Genomic DNA, 24,231 nt, shown 5'->3' with positions numbered 1-24,231 from the left:
GAAAGTGCAATTTTTGGTCCCCATTCGGGTAAATTGACACCTCGAGAAACATGTGCTACATCCGGTTAGAGAAAAATTGAAAATGGCGACAAGTGCAGGTGATTGGTGTTTGATAGAGAGTGACCCTGGCGTTTTTACAGAACTCATCAGAGGATTCGGTAAATTTTGTTGTAAAACATCCATGAACTGAAGTAGATATGAATGATTAAACTCTTTTAGGGTCTGATGTTGTATAAAAAGGAATCAGATCAGAGGAAATTCTAATGCTCTATAGTACATTGTACAGATACATACCAGAGTGTATCATAGGTACCTTGGTCTCGGCCTTTCACGTTATTGTATGATATTTATTGAGTTGCATATCAATAGATATAAGAATGTATACCTGTTCTGAGTGCCTTTATTATACAATAATATGTATTGCAGCTTAAATCTAATCATGTTTGAGGGCGAAGCAAAAAGTTTTGGTATTTAATTACAGAACAAAAAATATCCCATAGTTAGCACCTATGCTCCCACTTAATTTTCATGTTCCATAGGTATGGTTTAAATTTTCATTAGTTTTCTATATTTTCTTCCGGCCTCTATAAACCCCCCTTAAAAAAACTACTGAGTCGATTGACAAAGCCATAGTAGCAAGTGCAAGTTTAAATATATGACTTTGGACTGAATGCTTCAAATGAAAGTGAAACAAAGTTTACAAATGAGAAGATGGCTTTGTCAATCGACTCAAAGTAGTTTTTTTTAAGGGGGGTTTATAGAGGCAAACACAGTCATGATTATATAGACACTTGATTCTGCACAAACCTGTTGCAGTAATAATTTGTAACAGAACATTGAATGTTACACAAATATAACAGAACAATGTTATACAAAAAATTCCTGAAGGAACATTGAATGTTACACAAACAATCTAAAGGAACATTGAATGTTACACAAATATAACAGAACAATGTTATACAAAAAATTCCTGAAGGAACATTGAATGTTACACAAACAATCCTCTATGGAACAGTGTTACACAAGCAATTTAATGGAACATTGAATGTTACACAAACAATCCTTTATGGAACAGTGTTACACAAGCAGTCCTTTATGAAACAGTGTTACACAAACAATCCTTTATGGAACAGTGTTACACAAACAATCCTTTATGGAACTGTGTTACACAAGCAATCCTTTATAGAACAGTGTTACACAAGCAATCTAATGGAACATTGAATGTTACACAAGCAATCCTTTATGGAACAGTGTTACACAAACAATCCTTTATGGAACTGTGTTACACAAGCAATCCTTTATAGAACAGTGTTACACAAGCAATCTAATGGAACATTGAATGTTACACAAGCAATCCTTTATGGAACAGTGTTACACAAACAATCCTTTATGGAACAGTGTTACACAAGCAATCCTTTATGGAACAGTGTTACACAAACAATCTAATGGAACATTGAATGTTACACAAACAATCCTTTATGGAACAGTGTTACACAAACAATCCTTTATGGAACAGTGTTACACAAGCAATCCTTTATGGAACAGTGTTACACAAACAATCTAATGGAACATTGAATGTTACACAAACAATCCTTTATGGAACAGTGTTACACAAGCAATCTTTAACAGAACATTGAATGTTACACAAACAATCTAAAGGAACATTGAATGTTACACAAGCAATCCTTTATGGAACAGTGTTACACAAGCAATCTCAAACAGAACATTGGATATTACACAAACAATCCTTTATGGAACAGTGTTACACAAATAATCCCTTATGGAAAGTGTTACACAAACAATCCCTAACAGAACATATACATTCAGAATATTACAAAAACAATCCCTTATGGAACAATATTACACAAATAATCCCTTATGGAACTGTGTTACACAAACAATCCTTTATGGAACTGTTACACAAGCAATCTAATGGAACATTGAATATTACACAAACAATCCTTTATGGAACAGTGTTACACAATTATTATGGGGACTGTAAGCCTTTCACTTTGTTGTTTTTTTCCTCCAGGTTGTGTACAGAATGTATATGATAATGGGGACTGTAAGCCTTTGTTGTTGTTTTTCTCCAGGTTGTGTACAGAATGTATATGATTATGGGGACTGTAAGCCTTTGTTGTTGTTTTTCTCCAGGTTGTGTACAGAATGTATATGATTATGGGGACTGTAAGCCTTTGTTGTTGTTTTTCTCCAGGTTGTGTACAGAATGTATATGATTATGGGGACTGTAAGCCTTTGTTGTTGTTTTTCTCCAGGTTGTGTACAGAATGTATATGATTTATTATGGGGACTGTAAGACTTTCACTTTGTTGTTGTTTTCCTCCAGGTTGTGAAGGAATACAAGTAGAAGAGCTATGGAGTCTGGATGCTTCAAGTTTTGAAAATCTCAAGTAAGATTCAAATTCAAAAAGGTTCTGCACAAACTACCACAAATAATCTAAGAAAAATATTGTTAATTTGTTTATTCTTGTCTGAACAGAGGACTTCGGTGTGCCTGGTGTACACTTTCCACATTTTATTTTTTGAATTCCTTAACTGTGTCTGGGAAATTTAGCTTGTGGAAAGAGAGATTTGTACGGCAAACAGACAAAAAGTAACACTGACATCTCTAAATAGAACCATTAACATGTAAGGAATGACTTTAATTCTGGGGCATATTATATGAGTATAACCTGGTTTGGGTCAGTTTATGCTTTATAATCTGCAAAGTCGATTACAAAAAACGTAAACTGACCCACAGGCACTTATATCGCTTGGGGCCTAATTACTATGTTACTCTTATATATAGTAATTAGGCCCCAAGCGATATAAGTGCCTGTGAACTGACCCAAACCAGGTTATACTCGTAATGCAAAAGACAAAGGTACTAATTTTCGTTTAGTAAAATGTACATATTAAATTCTGAAAAATACTTGTCATCTGAGCTGATTCACTTAGCAAACACGACGAAGCGTCTAGCTGGGAAGGCAGCCATCTTAGTTCTACAGAGCCGATTTATCAAAATATTGTGAACATATTTATTGGAAGGTGAAGTTTGAATTTTGTCATGACAGAAAATATGTGTAGGCTATGCATGCAACGCGCATATTTCACTGCCCTTAAAGATTGACTTCGAAATCGTTCATATTCTGACAGATTGAGAAAATATGGGAAATTGCATTGTTTAGGCCTACCCAAAATAAGTCTTCAAACATCAGAAAATGCAATAATTTGCATTTTCGGCTTTTAATTCTATGCAGATTTCTACTGCATGAAAAGTTACCCTTGCATGCAGCGTTGTCGCTAATAGTAAATCCAACACAAGAAAATATACAAACAAGTGACAAATCGTGGTCCACATGTCAATGTGACTGATGCCATCTGATATAAAATATGACATATGATTTTTAGCTCACCTGAGCTAAAAGCTCAAATGAGCTTTTCTGATCACCCGTAGTCCGGCATCCGTCCGTCTGTAAACTTTTAACATTTTTTACTTCTCAAAAACCTCGGGGCCAATTTTAACCAAAGTTGGAACAAAGCATCCTTAAGTAAAGGGAATTCTAAAATGTTAAAATAAAGGGCCAGGCCACCTTCCAAGGGGAGATAATCAAGAAAAGGTAAAAATAGAGTAGGGTCATTAAAAAATCTTCCTAAGAACCACTGGGCCAGAAAAGATGAAAGTTAAAGATAAGCTTTATTAGGTAGTGCAGATTCTAAATTGTTAAAATCATGGCCCCCGGGGATTGAATGGGGCCGCAATAAGGGATTAAAGTTTTACATACAAATATATAGGAAAAATCTTTAAAAATCATCTTCTCAAGAACCACTGAGTCAGAAAAACTGATATTTACATGAAAGCTTTCTGACATAGTGCAGATTCAAGTTTGTTAAAATGATGGCCTCCGGGGGTCGGATGGGGCCACAAGGGGGATCAAAGATTTACATACAAATATAAAGGGAAAATATTTAAAAATCTTCCTCTCAAGATCACTGAGCCAGAAAAGCTGAGATTTATATGAAAGCTTCCTGATATAGTGCAGATTCTAAACTGTTAAAATCCTGGCCCCCGGGGGTAGGATGGGGCCACAATAGGGGATCAAAGTTTTACATACAAATATATAGGGAAAATCTTCCTCTCAAGAACCACTGAACCAGAAAAGCTGAGATTTATTTGAAAGCTTCCTGATATAATGCAGATTCAAGTTTGTTAAAATCATGGCCCCTGGGGGTAGGATGGGGCTACAATGGGGATCAAAGTTTTACATACAAATATATAGGAAAAATCTTTAAAAATCTTCTCAAGAACCACTGAGCCAGAAAAGCTGAGATTTATATGAAAGCTTTCTGAGATAGTGCAGATTCAGGTTTGCTAAAATCATGGTTCCCGGGGGTCGGATGGGGCCACAATAGGGGATCAAAGTTTTACATACAAATATATAGGGACAATCTTTAAAAATCTTCTTCCCAAGAACCACTGAGCCAGAAAAGCTGATATTTACATGAAAGCTTCCTAACATAGTGCAGAGTTCAGTTTGTTAAAATGATAGCCCCCTGGGGTCGGATGGGGCCACAATAGGGGATCAAAGTTTTACATACAAATATATAGAAAAAATCTTTAAAAATCTTCTTCTCAAGAACCACTGAGCCAGAAAAGCTGAGATCAGTGCTCGAGCTGGGCTTCACCATTTTCGCCAATGGCGAATTTTTTTCAAAAATGGCGAGAAAAAAATTAAAGTGGCGAAAATCCCTTTTTGCAGTAAATTGTATTTTAAAATCTGTCTTGTGTTTTCCTTTGTCAGTGACACATTATCGCCTGTTTGTTTATGCAGTCAAAATCTGTTTATTCAGTCAACATGTGCGACCGGAAATCTCGCGTCACTCCAGTGCACACAGAGCTGGTCACGAAGGCCAGATAATAGCCTCAGGTAAGGTATGGCTGCAAAAAAAAGTCGGTGATTATGTAATAAAGTACATCTGACAGCTGTGTACCCTGCTGTGGTCAATTGTTTAACATTTAAAGTCTTATTCATTATCGTCTTATCATCTTCACATTAATGTCAATTCTTAACCACAGAACCGACCGGTAATTAAATTGGCCGTATTATTGTGTATAATGTACATATACATCAATTGTTTGTTTTTGCGGCCAAGCTCGTTGATTGAAAGATTTTGATTTTGATGGGTTTGATTTTAGTTCGAATATTTCATAAACATTGCGGTCGGTCACCATTGATATGGACATAGCAATTTTAATAAATAATTTTCTTTGAAGTTCGGTGCGCAACAGTATAAAAAAGCTAATCTCATAAGACTATGCACCCCATTCTATTTTGACACTAAACTTGTAGCTTGTGACCCTGGTCAGTCTAGAATTCAAAAAATATCTATGTTTGGCTTTACAGTCAACCCCACCTGCTCAAACATCTTATTCTGTCCAAATTGCAAAATCTTCCATACCAAAACGGAAATTTAATAGGGAATGATTGAGATACAACTCTAAATTGGGCTTGATGTTTTGTGACATCTGCATTTCGGGCAATGTACACAATGTTTTCACTGAGGGGTGTAGCATCATGAAGTTTATATTTATATGATTTATTATCTGATTTTTGATTTCCACAATAGAATTTATCAAAAAACAAATCAACTTCTTAATAATTCAGAAAGAAGTGTTTAGGTATGGTAGCTGGATATGATTAAGTAATGTAACTGATTCAAAATGCTAAAATCAGTGTAATGAATAAAATAATATGATGAAAATAATTGTAAAGCATGAGATTATTTGTGCCGTGCCGCACCCCGAAAAAGTGGCGAAAGGGAATTTTGGTCCAGTGGGAGTACTGGCTGAGATTTATATGAAAGCTTTCTGAGATAGTGCAGATTCAGGTTTGCTAAAATCATGGTTCCCGGGGGTCGGATGGGGCCACAATAGGGATAAAAGTTTTACATACAAATATATAGGGACAATCTTTAAAAATCTTCTTCCCAAGAACCACTGAGCCAGAAAAGCTGATATTTACATGAAAGCTTCCTAACATAGTGCAGAGTTAAGTTTGTTCAAATCCTGGCCCCCGGGGGTCAGATGGGGCCACAATAGGGGATCAAAGTTTTACATACAAATATATAGAAAAAATCTTTAAAAATCTTCTTCTCAAGAACCACTGAGCCAGAAAAGCTAATATTTACATGAAAACTTCCTGATATAGTGCAGATTCAAGTTTGTTCAAATCATGGCCCCTGAGGGTAGGATGGGGCCACAAGGGGGGATCAAAGTTTTACATACAAATATATAGGAAAAATCTTTAAAAATCTTCTTCTCAAGAACCATTGGACCAAAGAAGTTCACATTTACATGAAAGCTTTCTAATATACCCGGTAGTGTAGATTCAAGTTTGCAAAAACCATGGCCTCCAGGGGTAAGTTGGGGCCATAATAGGGACTACGGTTTTACATGCAAATATATATGGAAAGTCTTCAGATAAGGGCCAAAGTGACTCAGGTGAACGATGTGGCCCATGGGCCTCTTGTTTGTTTGTTGTGTTGAAAGACGGATCAAGCAATGAAGCACCCCCTCCCTTTCCCCAGTGAGAAATGTATTTCAAAATGAACAGGGTAATGTTTACTTGGAAAATCATTAATTTGAATATCATATTTTTCGTTTAACCTATTATTTGACCATCACACAGAGAAAGATGTTTTACAACAGTGATTTGCGTACATTTAGATGCTAACTGACAACGAGAAAACAATCTTTGTATTAAACCAAAGTATCTTATTGCAGACGTTGACTTTTTTATTCCATAAAAGGCCCCAAACAGTGCTGCGATGTAAATTTAGAGAGGAAAAAAATAGTTCCAGCAACTGGTTATCAAGGGGGTGTGTCCCCATACCAAACCAGGTTATACAAAAATAACCTGCATTCCTCAATTTGAATTCCACCAATCAGAGACTAGAATACAATAAGAATTAAATTATTAGAAAATAAAGCTCTCATTGTACGCATGCTTTGATCTTTCTATTTTGTAGACCAGTATAAGGACTAATATCCCTGTTTCTGCTTTGTAGACCAGTGTATGGACTAATATTCCTGTTTCTGCTTTGTAGACCAGTGTAAGGACTAATATTCCTGTTTCTGCTTTGTAGACCAGTGTAAGGACTAATATTCCTGTTTCTGCTTTGTAGACCAGTGTATGGACTAATATTTCTGTTTAAGTGGCAGCCTGAGTCTGAACCTGAGGGAAGCATTGTTCAGGACAGTCGAGTGGAGAAAATTTTCTTTGCGAAGCAGGTAAGAAGTCAGGGGCCATCTCATGGATAGAAATATATATCTCCTTCAGTGTGTAAGATCAACAGTTTACCAGGATCAGTCAAATACTGTAAACGTCATACATTATACTATTTAGCGCCTTTAGCGGAAATCAGCTACCACTAAATCAAGGACATCGCGGAATGTCTTGCATACATATTTTTATGTATGGCACATTTAGAAAGCGCTAAATCAAATCTATGCTAACTTATTAAAAAATCAATTTCCTTCAAATATCGTACACATTAAACTGTTAAAAATATAAAATAAAAATGTAATACATTTACAGACACGCAATAGAAAGCACATTTCAAGCAAGAGTCAGCCTTACTCAGCACAGCTCTAGGGACAAATACACATAACACATCTTTAGTGACAAATATACATATCATATCTCTAGTGACAAATATACATAACACATCTTTAGTGACAAATACACATATCACATCTCTAGGGACAAATATACATAACACATCTTTAGTGACAAATACACATATCACATCTCTAGGGACAGACAAATATACATATCACATCTCTAGTGACAAATACACATAACACATCTTTAGTGACAAATACACATAACACATCTCTAGTGACAAATACACATACCACATCTCCAGGGACAGAGAAATATACATATCACATCTCTAGCGACAAATATACATATCACATCTTTAGTGACAAATACACATATCACATCTCTAGGGACAAATATACATATCACATCTTCAGTGACAAATACACATAACACATCTTTAGTGACAAATACACATATCACATCTCTAGGGACAGACAAATATACATATCAAATCTCTAGTGACAAATACACATAACACATCTCTAGTGACAAATTCACATAACACATCTCTAGGGACAGACAAATACACATATCACATCTCTAGTGACAAATATACATATCACTTCTTTAGTGACAAATACACATATCATATCTCTAGTGACAAATACACATAACACATCTCTAGTGACAAATACACAAATCACATCTCTAGGGATAGACAAATACACATATCACATCTCTAGGGACAAATATACATATCACATCTCTAGTGACAAATACACATATCACATCTCTAGGGACAGACAAATACACATATCACATCTCTAGTGACAAATATACATATCACTTCTTTAGTGACAATATATAAATATTGCATGTAGTTGAAGATAACATTGAAAATTTTCACCCCGAGAAAATCATTGTCAACTGAGGCATAGCTGAGGTTGACAATGGTTTCTCGAAGGGTGAAAATTTCGATGTTACCCTCAACTACATGCAATATTTGTTTTATTATACTGAATGTTATGTAAACAGGAAAGCAGAAAAACTTACGTCTGTTGACATTTGACCAATCATTGTCATGCGATATTTCGTATATCGATGCGGGTATTCCCGTTTATTACAAACGCTCAAATGATGTCGTCTAACAATCTACGGCGAACCGTACGCGCATAAATTTGATGCATGTGATAATTTTTTATATTATCACCCGTTGTCAAGTACTGTTACCCGTTGCTAGATATTATTACCCTGGGGCGTGTGCTTTCTGTTCTCAGAGGGTAACAATATGTTTTTTCTAATGCTTCTCGACCAATCAGATTCAAGTATTTTACATGAAAGTATAATAAATATACATAACACATCTCTAGTGACAAATATACATATCACATCTCTAGGGACAAATATACATATCACATCTCTAGGGACAAATATACATATCACATCTCTAGGGACAAATACAAATATATAACACATCTCTAGAAACTGACATATACACATCTCTACACTTTGGTATACAAATATTATGTTTTTCTCTTGAATATCTAATAGTACGTCAGATTTGTAAATTTTTCAGAAGTAAATTCTATATAAGTTACTTATTGTAAACATGTAAATCTTCATGCTGTATTTAAGCTTTCTTTGTGTATACACCAGTCACATTTGATTTGATGTTTCCAGGTTATCAATAGCTTTCTTTGTGTATCAGTTACATTTGATTGATGTTTCCAGGTTATCAATAATGCCTGTGCCACACAAGCAATCATCAGTGTTCTCCTGAACTGTCCCGAGAGTGAGGTCAAACTCGGCCATACACTGACCCAATTTAAAGACTTTGCTCAAGCCTTTGATCCTGCTGTGAGTTTTTTAACTCATCTGAGCTGACAGCTCAAGTGAGTTATCCTGATCAATTTTTGTCCATTGTCTGTCTGTCTGTTAACTTTACATACTCTCTGCTTCTTCTCCAGAACCGTTTGGCCAATTCACACACAGGCCCAAAACATACATCCTTGATTAGAAAGGGTTGAAATTTATTCAAATGAAAGGTGTTGTCCCATGCCAGTGCAGTTTAGAATTCAGTTTGTAAGGACTATGACAATTTTAAAAAAAAAATAGATTCTTTGAAAATATGTTTGTTTGCTCTCTCTCTCTCTCTCTCTCTCTCTCTCTCTCTCTCTCTCTCTCTCTCTCTCTAAGACATGGGGGAAAAAACTTTTGAGTCGTGAAGATTTCATTCTGTAGGTTGGGCGAGAGCAAACAAAACAACTTTTGAAATTTAGTTTTCTACCACTTTAAGGGTATGAAGTTTCAACACCGGATTATGTAAGATATATTTTCTTCTCTAGAACTACAAAGCTGAATTAATATGCAACCATACTCTCATGATGCAGTTTACTTGTTTTAAACCTAACATGACCAGTATGAAGTCTTATAATGTCCACTGTATAATAAACATGTAAATCTAGAGAGAAAAATCTATTGCTCAGGAGGCCAATGTGGCCTGTGGGCCTCTTGTAATTCTTGGAAAGTTTTGAAACTCAGAATTTTTTCAGCAAATTGGTCATATTTGTTTGACAAATAAACATCATATTTACAAACAGCTGATGCTAAAGAGCTGTAATTTATTAATAAAATTAATGATGAAATCTACAGTTACCAATGTTTAATCAGTAATTAATAAATGTTTCATGGTTTCAACTAATAATTTAAAAATCTTTACTGTAAACCAACTTTTATTCGTGACAACTTTTTTTGGTAACATACCAATAATGAACAGGTTCGCGATGAATATTTTTGTGACAGATTTTTTTTTTAAATGGTTCCTTACGAAAAATATTTGTGATGATGAAGTTCTGACAAACCTTGCAAAAATTTCTCGCAGTTGGTTTACAGTATTTACCAAAAAAGTTGAATCACAAAGCGTGTATATATAAAGCATAAAAGTAACATACATGTCCATTATTTTCCTATCTCATCTAATACAAACAAGGTAGACTTTTATTCTTTTATATTATGTTTATGATATGTTAATGTTTTCAGTTGCGAGGATTGACACTGAGTAACTCCGACACCATCCGAGAGGTCCACAACAGTTTTTCAAGGTGTGTTTTGATTGAATTACTGTCCTTTAGACAACATCAAGTTTATGTTATATCTAGTCAATTTGGCCTGCTGGAAATTCTGGGGTTAACAACAAAGAAGCAGGTACAGTTTCTACAGTCATCTGGCCCAGAAAATGGATGATTTCAGTAGAAGTCCCAAAATCTGGCTTTCAGATAAGGAATGTATATTAAGCAAACCCAAACTACGTTTGATTTGATCCCAAATTGCTTTGTGTTTTACAACAGGAGCGTGAAGTTGGCATAAATTTGCAAAAATGCCAAAATCTATGAAAAAATTCATGAATTAAGGGGGTTTTCCTTTCAGAAAACAATTTACATAATGTCCATGTGTCGAGCAAATTCATATTCAAATACATGTACTTTTTCATCTTCTAATAACACAATATATATTGATTTCATTTTGCTTGACAGATGGGCACACCTTTTCCTAAGCAATAATCTGGATGATATTTAACAGTTATCAAGTTCTTTTTGAAAAAAAGGCGGCCCGGGGGGGGGTGTGTTATTTATGACGTAATTATTTAAATTTACCTGTTGCACACAATTTGTTTGGTTCATTTCACTTTATCAACATGCTATATATCGTATATAAACAAAGTTGCCCTTTAGTCCTGCTATATGACGCTATAGGAATGACGTCACAATACGTTCGGCTATTCAGTTTCCATTTTGTTGCTATGGCAATATTGATATGCATCATATAAAATTGATATTTTCTTTAGAATTATCCATCAAATAATATCAAACGTGGTTTAATACATGAAATTATAAGGAATAAAAGTAATTTTTATTTGTTTTATACAATATAAAGTAAGTTAGGACAGTTTATGCAATTTTATAAACCACTTCATAATGCATAAACTGCCCCAACTTACTTTATATCATTTAAAACAAATAAAAGTTACTTTCATTCCTTAATTATATTCATCACATATAACTTTATTATCAAGAGAGGATAAATCCTATTGATTTGGGGGTCAAAAGGTCAAGGTCACTATGGGACTTCATAGAAAAAGCTTGTAGACTCATTGCGAGGGGATATGCCTCGCCTTGCAGAGCTCTTGTTGGTACCACACATTATTCTTTTATGCTTTTCATAAAGTACTTGTGTATTTGATGTGAGTAGTTATATTTTACAGGCAGCAGATGTTTGAGTTTGATGAGAAGTCGGCTAAAAAGGATGATGATGTCTTCCACTTTGTCAGTTATATACCAATAGATGGCCGACTTTACGAGTTAGATGGCCTCAAAGAGGGACCAGTGGATCTAGGTACATATGTGGCTCAATGACTGTTAGATAGAATTGATTTAGTATTAAAGCTAGGTATTTATCTGGGTAGAGGGATGTTCGATATAAAACTATTTACATGTAGATCGAGGCCTAGTAGTTCGAGGTATTTATCGGAATGGCTATTAGCTCAAAGTAGTTATCTTATAAATATAGGTTTTTACATGGGTAGATGATTATTAGGGCAAAGTAATTTTTTAGATCTAGGTTTTTATTTAGGTAGATGATTATTTGGGTCAAAGAAATTTTTTATAACTAGGTTTGTATCTGGGTAGATGATTATTAGGTCAAAATGATTTTTATGCCCCCGAGATCGAAGATCGGGGGCATATTGTTATTGTCCTGTCTGTCATTCTGTCTGAAATTTTAACCTTGCTAATAACTTTTGAACAGTAAGTGCTGGAGCTTTGATATTTCACATGAGTATTCTTTGTGACAAGACCTTTCCGTGGGTACCAAACGTTTTGACCTTGGAGTTTGACCTACATTTTGAAAATTTTAACCTTGCAAAATAACTTTTGAACAGCAAGTGCTAAAGCTTTTATATTACACATGAGTATTCCTTGTGACAAGACCATTCCGTGGGTACCAAAAGTTTTGACCCCTTGACCTTGGAGTTTGACCTACATTTTGAAAACTTTAACCTTGCTGATAACCTTTGAACAGCAAGTGCTAGAGCTTTGGTATTTCACATGAGTATTCCTTGTGACAAGACCTTTCCATGGGTACCAAACGTTTTGACACCTTGACCTTGGAGTTTGACCTACATTTTGAAAACTTTAACCTTGCTGATGACTTTTGAACAGCAAGTGCTAGAGCTTTGATATTTATTTGACCTTTCCATGGGTACTAAATCTTTTGACCCTGGCATTTGGCCTACTTTTAAAAAAATTGACATTGGTCATAACTTCTAAATTATAAATATTAGAGCAATCATCTTGCACATGAGCATTTCTTATGACAAGATCTTTCTGCTGGTACCAAGATATTTGTCCTTGTGATCTTGGCTATCTTTGAAATTGGCCATTATCAGGGGCATTTGTGTTTCACAAACACATCCTGTTAGATCTAGGTTTTTATTCTTTAGATGATGATTAGGTCAAAGTAAATCTGTGGAATTATCCAGTAGATCTATGTTCTTATCTAGGGCTAATGGAACTAAGTGATTTTTAGTAGAACTACATGCAAGTGTTTATGGCTATTGAAGTAGATCTAGGTACTTCCATTATATCTGAATAACTGTTAGATCTAAATTACCCAGTACATTTAGGTACTTACCAGAACAGGTGCCTATTAGGTGCAGTAATTAACAAGTAGATTTAAATTACCCAGTACATCTAGGTACTTACCAGAGCAGGTGGCTATTAGGTGCAGTAATGAACTAGTACATCTAGGTACTTACCAGAGCAGGTGGCTATTAGGTGCAGTAATGAACTAGTACATCTAGGTACTTACCGGAGTAGGTAGCTATTAGGTGCAGTAATGAACTAGTACATTTAGGTACTTACCGGAGTAGTTAGCTATTAGGTGCAGTAATGAACTAGTACATTTAGGTACTTACCGGAGTAGTTAGCTATTAGGTGCAGTAATGAACTAGTACATCTAGGTACTTACCGGAGTAGGTAGCTATTAGATGCAGTAATGAACTAGTACATTTAGGTACTTACCGGAGTAGTTAGCTATTAGGTGCAGTAATTAACTAGTACATCTAGGTGTACAAGTAATAAACTACAGGTGAATTTTAGGTGCTGTTATTTTATTATTGTGAATTTTAGGTGCTGTTATTTTATTGTTGTGAATTTTTGGTGCTGTTATTTTATTGGTGTGAATTTTAGGTGCTGTTATTTTATTGGTGTGAATATTAGGTGCTGTTATTTTATTGTTGTGAATTTTAGGTGCTGTTATTTTTGTGAATATTAGGTGCTGTTATTTTATTGTTGTGAATTTTAGGTGCTGTTATTTTTGTGAATTTTAGGTGCTGTGCCTGCCGACACTGATTGGCTGGACGTGGTGAGACCAGTTCTAGAGAAAAGGATGCAGAAGTAAGAAACTCCACACAGGTGCCTTTAAAATACCCACGAGAGGTCATGTATCTGTTAGTTCTCATATAAAGAAACTCCACACAGGTGCCTTTAAAATGTCCACGAGAGGTCATATATCTGTTAATTCTCATAAAAAACTCCACACAGGTGCCTTTAAAATACCCACGAGAGGTCATGATTCTGTTTTCATTAACCACATACATGTATGTATCTCCTAAATTTTGATGAAGTTTGAGCCATTAAGAGTCTTATGTGATAAACTCTTTGAGAATTAAACAAAGGATTGATTATTGTAAATACTGATAAAACAATCTCTGCTTCATCTAGTACATGTACATGAAATCGATTCAGATGAGCTAATCTGGTACATAGGAGGTCCTAGTGCATTTGGAAATGTGCAATAATTCATCAACTTTATACCTTCCAAGGCTAGTTCAGTATGAAAATCTATGCCTCTTATTTCCATGCACATTATACCTGTCTGAATGTTTTTAAATCATTACTATGTACACTGTAGGTACAGTACAAATGAACTGCAGTTTGAGTTACTATGGAAATACAGTACAGATGAAATTCACTTTCAATTCATTATCATTTAGATACAGTACAGATGAAATTCACTTTAATTTGATGGCAATAGTGTCTGACAGAAAAGCATTGTACCAGAAAAGACTAAAGGAGCTTCAGGTCAGTATGCATAAACTGGGGGTTGTTAGGTCCGTATCCATACACTGGGGGTTGTTAGGTACGTTTTTATACACGGGGGGTTGTTAGGTCCGTATCCATACACTGTGGGTTGTTAGGTCCGTATCCATACACTGTGGGTTGTTAGGTCTGTATCCATACACTGTGGGTTGTTAGGTCCGTATCCATACACTGTGGGTTGTTAGGTCCGTATCCATACACTGTGGGTTGTTGGGTCCGTATCCATACACTGTGGGTTGTTAGGTCCGTATCCATACACTGGGGGTTGTTAGGTCCGTATCCATACACTGTGGGTTGTTAGGTCCGTATCCATACACTGGGGGTTGTTAGGTCTGTATCCATACACTGTGGGTTGTTAGGTCCGTATCCATACACTGGGGGTTGTTAGGTCCGTATCCATAAACGGGGGGTTGTTAGGTCTGTATCCATACACTGGAGGTTGCAATACCTCTCTTCAAAGGAGAGGGGCATATTGCTTTGCACATGTCGGTCGGTAGACCACATGTTGTCCGCTCAAAATCTTGAGAACCATTCACTCGATCGTAATGATATTTCAAATGTGGGTTGGTTATGAGTAGAAGAGGACCCCTATTGTTTTTCAGGTTAAAAGGTCAATGGTCAATCTACTCTGGACATAGGAAGACACTGTCCGCTTAATATTTTGAGAACCCTTTCCTTGACAGACATAAAACTTGGTACACTGGTACATCCTAAGGAGTAGATGACCCCTATTGATTTTGAGGTCACATAGTCAAAGGTCAATTGTCAAGCCAGACATATGAATATACTGACCACTCAATGTCTTGAAAACCCTTTGCTTGACAGACATCAAACTTGGTACACTGGTACATCTTCAGAAGAAGATGACCTCTATTGATTTTGAGGTGGCCTGGTCAAAAGTCAAGGGTCAAACTGGACATAAGAATATACTGTCTTTGCAATATCTTGAGAACCCTTTGCTTAACAGACATCAAACTTGGTACTCTGGTACATCTTCAGGAGATGACCCCTATTGATTTTGAGGTCACATGATCAAAGGTCAAGGGTTAATTGGACATAGTAATATATTGTCTCCTATGTTTTTAGAATTATTTGCTTGATTGACACCCAACTTGGTACACTGGTACAGCATAAGGAGTAGATGATCCCTATTGATATTTAGGTCACATGGTCAATCCACTCCTGACTTAGGAAGATATTGTCTGCTCAATATTTTGAACTGGTGATACTACAGTGGAACCCCGTTATTACGTTTTCCATTTTGTCACGATAAAATAACGTAATACCGGGGGCAACGTAATAAACGTTCCCAGTTAAATCCATTAAAAATATCATTTGGAAATTGTATATCGTCCGTTGGTACTCCGTGAAGGAGTGTGTGAATATATCTTTACTGTTTCTTTGTTTAAAAGACTATGATACTTTGTTTTATTTACATCTTATCTTTAATGTCCGTAATTCTTCATGTTCTTATCCCTTTTCTTTATTTCGGTGTAGGATACATAAGGATGTTTTGATAAACGTTGCTTTTTCTACATTCGTTTGGACCGCCATTTTGTTCAACTTTAAAACAATGCGTTCATCTAAATTTCTCTCAATAACTCGTTCCGGTTCGTATTCAACATTCGTATTAAAAAATAACAAAACATCGTTTTTATTAAGTTCTCTAATTACACAATACACAACACAATAAAAAAAAATCCCACCCAAAAAACAACAAAACTATAGACACAAAACGCACACGATACCCAACACTTGCACACTTCTCACCAACGATAAACATGCACGGAGAACAATTTAAGCGCAATCCACATAAAAAAAATATATAATGATGCACGAAGATTTCATTTATAATGCTAAATGATGGCACTAAAATCACGTGCGCATCAAGGGATTTTAAAATATTCACTGAGGTAAATGCCGTGCACAAATCGGCCGATAGATAGGTGTATGTATGGACGAGATTTACGAACACCCAAGCTGCATGTCCAAACAACGAACAATTTTTTTAATTGAACATCTTTAGTCACCTATGTCCAAGCAGTTACCCAAGCGGTTGTAACATTGCTACGATAAATTTTGTCTTTCTTGTTTGGTACCAAAGCTGTCCGTGAATAGAGTTTTAATAGCGAAGGTAATCACACTATGCTGAACACGCAGGTGGTTGAGAAATTTTATCTTTGATTATCAAAATATGAAAAATGAAGTAAATTTCATAGAGTACAATTTCTAAATAAACATTATTTAATTGTTTATCACTGGCTTCTATACGGGGTATTCACCTGTATTGATGTTGTTAGATCTATCGAAGCGTGATCAGTCAAGCGTCTCTAATCCCCAAAAACAGACCAGGAAATTTACGTGGTGACTGCCTCAGGCAGTCAAGGTGTGAATGGCTTATTATTTTGAGAATCACTATTGAATAATTAGGGGTTTATTACGTTTTTGTCGGAATATTTACAACGTAATACCGAGTCCCGGCATTTTAGGACAACGTAATAACGAGGTCTATTTTATATAGGTTTGTTAAGAAATGGTTTTGTGCTTTGAAATTCCAACGTAATATGCGGACTAACGTAATAAAGGGGGAACGTAATAACGGGGTTCCACTGTACTATCAATTAAATGATGCATGTGATTAACCCTTTTCAATTTTGCATTGCACCGGGGGGGGGGGGGGGGGGGGGGGGGGGGGCATATTTATTTTACAAACATCTCTGAAGTGAGTATCTAATATATACTTGGGATTGCTCTAACAGTGCTGTGTAAAATATTGGTTTTATTCTTTGTATCAGTGACACTATATTACAGTGAATGAAATACTACATCAGATTTTCTTTTCTTTGAGGGGGGGGGGGGTAATGTCAATGTATATCTACATATGTTTATATATCTAAAATTTTAGTCACAAGGGATGGAGGTGGAAGCTGACCAGTTAGAAATCAGTCAGCTGATGATGAAAATTCAGGATGAAGACTCAAAAATGAAAAGATACAAGGTAAGCAAGGATTTAAGCTCTTGTATCCTTTGAAAATTATTACAAAACTGTAGAGAACAATAATACTGTGAACTCCAGAGGGATTAAGTGTTGCTCAACACAAAGTGGAGGGCAGTAGTTCAGTTCAAGGGGAGCTCACATAATTGCTTTAGCCCTTAACTGCAGTTAATAATTGTTTTGTATTTTTAATTGCAAATAGTATGTTGTCACCAGTGACATACAGTACCCGCAACGTTATTCTTGACATGATAAACGATAGAACACGATACACGCACGATAGGATAGGATACACGCACGATACGATAGGATACACGCACGATACGATAGGATACACGATAAACCTGATAAACGCAAAACCTGATAAACGATCTTCACGATAGACCTGATAAACGCAAAACACGATAAACGATTTTCACGATAAACGGAAAACCTGATAGAAATGTTGTAAATTTAGAAACGGTTTAGACGGAACGAAATTTTGATATCTACAACATAATTACATTATGTTTACATTATGTTGATAATAATATTGAAGGATTTCAATGTTCATTATATACCTACATTACGGACAAAGCGGATTTCTTGTTTCCCGCGTTCTCGCGATGGGAAAAAATCTAACACGGTATTCTATAGGTAACTCAGGAAAACCGCGTTCTCATCGCGGAATGACTATCAGCTACCTGTCCCCGTCGCGGTAACATTTGTTTAAAACATTGATCGGTTTTTGTACCATATAATTTCTTTAATCCACGGTCGTACGTTTTTTTGGTTTTTTTTAATGCCATCACAGCTAAAATTAAAAAAAAAATAATAAAATATATACGGCATTGAATTCATTATTTGATATCTATATGAATTTTATCAGCCAATGATTCTAAAACTTATATTGTCACCTAATGTTTAATATATAGATTATACAGGGAATTAACTAAATGTAATATAATGTAATGATATCATGCTTCAGTAGCTCTCTTATGCTAATGTATATTACCTTGAGTATGAAATAAAACCAAGTAATATTGTGCGTGTAGCGAGGAGGGGGTTATTTTGCATCAAGCTCTTAAGTTCACGGCTCATTCAACATCTCAAGTTATTTTCATAACGACCGCTTTAAAAAAAATCAACCGCACTACACCTGTTAGATATTTTTACACTATGATTGATAATTCATAGTCATAAGTAATTGGAATATATTTATTTGAATTGATATTTTGTTAACAAAACATAAATATACTGTTTAAAAAACATAAACAAAACCCGGCTTGTTTTTAATTCGCAATTTTGAAACGCTTAGTGTGTAAAAAAAATTCAAATAATCATCAAAACCAACATAAATTTCCAGTATCTACACGTACGAGTATTGGTACATGTGTACATGTACAAGGTATATATAAAAAAAAAAACAACGATGACAGCGGAATCGTGCCCAGTTGAGCAGAATTTTGGGGGATGCAACACCCTTGCACCCTTTTAAAACTTAATCTTCTAAATGTGTGAAATACAATGTCCCTGAGAATGTTAGCTGTCAAAACACGGGTGATACACAAAATCAGATATAAGGACGCGTACAAGTTCAGCAGTTGCTATATAAGTAGCATACACGTGAAAAAAAAATCGGAAGAAAAAGAACCATTATTAAAATTACATGTATGTGATAAACAATGTAATTTACTGATTTTTCCTTTCAAATCGGAACTCCCTATTTTTCTGTTAGTGTTAATTACAAATAACTGTTTCTAGACAAACAAATGTTTATGAACTTCAGAAGGAGCTTTCAGATTTACTGTGCTCGGTTTACTGTCCTACTTTCCAGACTACTTAGAATTAAATTGTGATAAATTTTCACTCTCTCTCTCTGGACAGACAAATAGCTCTTCTTCTGCCTTAAAATCGACAACTTTATGTTCTCCTTCAAATATACCGTCTTTCCTCGATTCCTAAAAATAGCTTCTTTAACAAAACGAATAAAGGTTTCGGAAAGTATCGTACTTTTTCATTAGATTTTATATACGATCCCAATAGTTTCGGAAAATAAACGATTTTCACGATAAACGGAAAACCTGATACACGCAAAACACGATACACGATAGACCTGATAAACGCAAAACACGATAGAAAACGGAAAACCTGATACACGATAGGATAGGATACATGCACGATACGATAGGATACACGCATGATACAATAGGATACACGCACGATAGAGCACGATAGGAATGTCAAGAATAACGTTGCGGGTACTGTAATGATGTGACATTAATATGGTAAGCTTACTGCTGCAGGAAATTTGAATTGAAAATGCGAATGTTGATGGTTTAGCTACAAAGAATTACTGTATATGGGGAGAATGTATGACTGAATTTTACAATAGTTTTTGTGATGGCTCAATATTTGTGGATTTCATATTCTCATAGCCTTCTTTTGATATAATGGTGTTTGACTAATCAATTATATACATGTACCTCTTTAATTATTATAAAAACAAATGTTATTAAAGTTTTCTTGTGGTGTTCTTTTTTAATTTAGATGGAGAATATCAGGAGGAAACACAATTATCTCCCTTTTATTATGGAACTACTCAAGATATTAGCAGAACAAAAGCAGTTACTACCCCTTGTGGAAAAGGTAAGGTGATAAAATGTCTCACTAATACAAATTTTTTCTTAGCAGCAGTCCAGAGTTATAGTACATCAAAATGGGCACACTAAATATGTAGCAGAGTTATGGTGCATGAGAATGGGCACACTAAATATATAACAGAGTTATAGTACATAGAATGGGCACACTAAATATGTAACAGAGTTATGGTACATGAGAATGGGCAAATTAAATATACAACAGAGTTATAGTACATGAGAATGGGCACACTAAATATACAACAGAGTTATAGTACATGAGAATGGGCAAATTAAATATACAACAGTTATAGTACATGAGAATGGGCACACTAAATATACAACAGAGTTATAGTACATAGAATGGGCACACTAAATATACAACAGAGTTATAGTACATGAGAATGGGCACACTAAATATACAACAGAGTTATAGTACATAGAATGTGCACACTAGATATACAACAGAGTTATAGTACATAGAATGTGCACACTAAATATACAACAGAGTTATAGTACATGAGAATGGGCACACTAAATATACAACAGAGTTATAGTACATAGAATGGGCACACTAGATATACAACAGAGTTATAGTACATAGAATGTGCACACTTGATAACAAGGCAATACTGTCCAGAGATGAGGGGAGGGGGGGGGGCACACTATTGAAAACCATCCTGGACAGTCAGCTTACTGTAAAAGTGGTTATTTATGCATGGGGAAATTACATTAATTACATGGTCACATAATAAGGACGTAAATTCTCCCCACGCTAATAGTTATAAATATGTGATGTAATGTATATTCAGTTATTGCGTATTTTCCCCTACGCGTAATGTTGAACATGGAAATATGCACACTTAACCCCCAGCGTAAATAACCACTTGTACAGTATTGATTTGGGGGGGGGGGGGGGGGGGGGGGGGGTGTTATCATGTGCAAATTATATTATTCATAATACACTTTGTTAAATCATTTTATGTTTTGGAATAATTTGTTACATGTAAATTATAATTTGTGAATTGTGTTATTGGTTTTTAAAATATAGGGAGGTTTTTTTTTTACTGCATATATTAGAAGTTTTAGAAAGCTTTATCAAAAAGTCAATAATCATCAATTGGAACTCAATAGCAATGATTAGATTTAACCTTTATTATATGCAATAATATTTTCATTATTTTCCTCTCACAGGGAAATAAATATCACTTCCCAAATAAGCATGAATATGTTGTAAGTGTGTTTGTTATAAGTGTTTTATAATGTAGTCGGTGACTCATTCACACACACATCATCAGTTGTTATAAGTGTTTTATAATGTAGTCGGTGACTCATTCACACACACACATCATCAGTTGTTATAAGTGTTTTATAATGTAGTCGGTGACTCATTCACACACACACATCATCAGTTGTTATAAGTGTTTTATAATGTAGTCGGTGACTCATTCACACACACATCATCAGTTGTTATAAGTGTTTTATAATGTAGTCGGTGACTCATTCACACACACACATCATCAGTTGTTATAAATGTTTTATAATGTAGTCGGTGACTCATTCACACACACATCATCAGTTGTTATAAGTGTTTTATAATGTAGTCGGTGACTCATTCACACACACACATCATCAGTTGTTATAAGTGTTTTATAATGTAGTCGGTGACTCATTCACACACACACACATCATCAGTTGTTATAAGTGTTTTATAATGTAGTCGGTGACTCATTCACACACACATCATCACTTGTTTATATCCTCTGCAGCTCCGTTTTGAGAGGATAATTTCCTTCATGGCACATTATCCGAGGGTAAATGTAGATACATGGATTATTTATAGGCAAAAGAAAAAGCAGCGAAGAAGAAGACTGAGGAAGTAAAATAAACGACCACGTGCGGATAATATTACAGGAAGGAGCATGCAGTACATTGTTACAGCGAAGGTGCGTCTGCAACATCATGCTCTTCACAGCTGCCTAATCAGAAAGTATAACGGGTATATTGTGAGCAATCACTCTGATTCCTAGAGCAGACGTTGTTCTTCATCACAGATTAAGTCAGTGTTCCTTAAAAAAGGAATCAAGTGAGCAAAATTTAGTCTATAGAATCTTAATAATGATGAAATTATAACACATGGGATATAGGTTTTAATTAAAGTTACTCTGTTTATTTGAGTAAATCATGAAGAATTCTTTTAAAAATTCCCCAGATTGAATGAAGAACTATTGAGGGAAATATTAAGGTTAATTTGTACGGAAAATAATAGAAATTGTCTTGATTTGCATCAAGAAGAATATTGAGAGGTTTTCTGTCAGATCATCCGTGTTTGAAATTTGCATAAAGTTTAACAACTTATCTGGAATATTTAGATGTCGACACTATTGACACATGTATGCAAAATCATTATTGATGTTGTATTGTAGGTGTTTTCCCTCATTTTATTTTTTGATGTTTTAACAAAGTTCTTAAATGTTATTCAAATGTCACTCTCTTTATGCAATCAAAACTTTTTTTTATTTGTATTTTGTTTTTTTATCTTCTCTGTAGATTTTTTCTACATCTGTGGGTTTTTTTTTTTCTTTTTTGTGTGATTATATAAGACCAACACATGTGCTGCCACTGGTCAATATTATATATAGACAGGACATAACGTGACAAATGTTTTGTACCAAAGCTAAATACTTTGGGTCAATGTTTTGAAATGCCTGTTTTGACTAGAATTGTTATTGTTGTTGTATTAAAGTAAAGATAAAAATCCACGATGTTATTGTGTAGTGCCACGGTTGAGATGTGGGTTATACACATGTTGTGTAGTGCCATGGTTGAGATGTGGGTTATACACATGATGTTGTGTAGTGCCATGGTTGAGATGTTGGTTATACACATGATGTTGTTGTGTAGTGCCACGGTTGAAATGTGGGTTATACACATGTTATGTAGTGCCATGGTTGAGATGTGGGTTATACACATGTTATGTAGTGCCATGGTTGAGATGTGGGTTATACACATGATGTTGTGTAGTGCCACGGTTGAGATGTGGGTTATACACATGATGTTGTGTAGTGCCATGGTTGAGATGTTGGTTATACACATGATGTTGTTGTGTAGTGCCACGGTTGAAATGTGGGTTATACACATGTTATGTAGTGCCATGGTTGAGATGTGGGTTATACACATGATGTTGTGTAGTGCCACGGTTGAGATGTTGGTTATACACATGATGTTGTTGTGTAGTGCCACGGTTGAGATGTTGGTTATACACTTGATGTTGTTGTGTAGTGCCACGGTTGAAATGTGGGTTATACACATGTTATGTAGTGCCATGGTTGAGATGTGGGTTATACACATGTTATGTAGTGCCATGGTTGAGATGTGGGTTATACACATGATGTTGTGTAGTGCCACGGTTGAGATGTGGGTTATACACATGATGTTGTGTAGTGCCACGGTTGAGATGTTGGTTATACACATGATGTTGTTGTGTAGTGCCACGGTTGAGATGTTGGTTATACACTTGATGTTGTTGTGTAGTGCCACGGTTGAAATGTGGGTTATACACATGTTATGTAGTGCCATGGTTGAGATGTGGGTTATACACATGTTATATAGTGCCATGGTTGAGATGTGGGTTATACACATGATGTTGTGTAGTGCCACGGTTGAGATGTTGGTTATACACATGATGTTGTTGTGTAGTGCCACGGTTGAGATGTTGGTTATACACTTGATGTTGTTGTGTAGTGCCACGGTTGAAATGTGGGTTATACACATGATGTTGTGTAGTGCCATGGTTGAGATGTGGGTTATACACATGATGTTGTGTAGTGCCACGGTTGAGATGTTGGTTATAC

The 24,231-nt window shown here is 35.4% G+C and overlaps 1 protein-coding gene across 1 annotated transcript; it reads left to right on the top strand.

The window, feature by feature from the left end:
* Nucleotides 1-41: 41 nt before the first annotated feature.
* Nucleotides 42-23,137, top strand: LOC125681561 (ubiquitin carboxyl-terminal hydrolase isozyme L5-like). The gene is made up of 11 exons (XM_056155391.1): nt 42-158; nt 2,348-2,411; nt 7,186-7,291; nt 9,339-9,464; nt 10,647-10,708; nt 11,869-11,999; nt 13,993-14,059; nt 14,659-14,746; nt 17,670-17,762; nt 20,289-20,387; nt 22,221-23,137. Exons 1-11 carry the CDS (start codon nt 83-85, stop codon nt 22,263-22,265), a joined length of 957 nt encoding a protein of 318 aa, XP_056011366.1. The 5' UTR covers nt 42-82; the 3' UTR covers nt 22,266-23,137.
* The last annotated feature ends 1,094 nt before the right edge of the window (nt 23,138-24,231 follow it).

Source organism: Ostrea edulis, chromosome 2 (genome assembly GCF_947568905.1).
Source record: "Ostrea edulis chromosome 2, xbOstEdul1.1, whole genome shotgun sequence".
Lineage (NCBI taxonomy): Eukaryota > Metazoa > Mollusca > Bivalvia > Ostreida > Ostreidae > Ostrea > Ostrea edulis.
Note: the sequence above shows the minus strand (reverse complement) of the source record. Positions and strands in the feature narration are given on the sequence as shown.

Coding starts and splice junctions, on each gene's coding strand:
- LOC125681561 (XM_056155391.1), top strand. CDS start 83: ATGGCGACAAGTGCAGGTGATTGGTGTTTGATAGAGAGTGACCCTGGC. Junction 2,412..7,185: donor TCAAGTTTTGAAAATCTCAA/GTAAGATTCAAA, acceptor TCTGCTTTGTAG/ACCAGTGTATGGACTAATAT. Junction 10,709..11,868: donor GTCCACAACAGTTTTTCAAG/GTGTGTTTTGAT, acceptor TATATTTTACAG/GCAGCAGATGTTTGAGTTTG.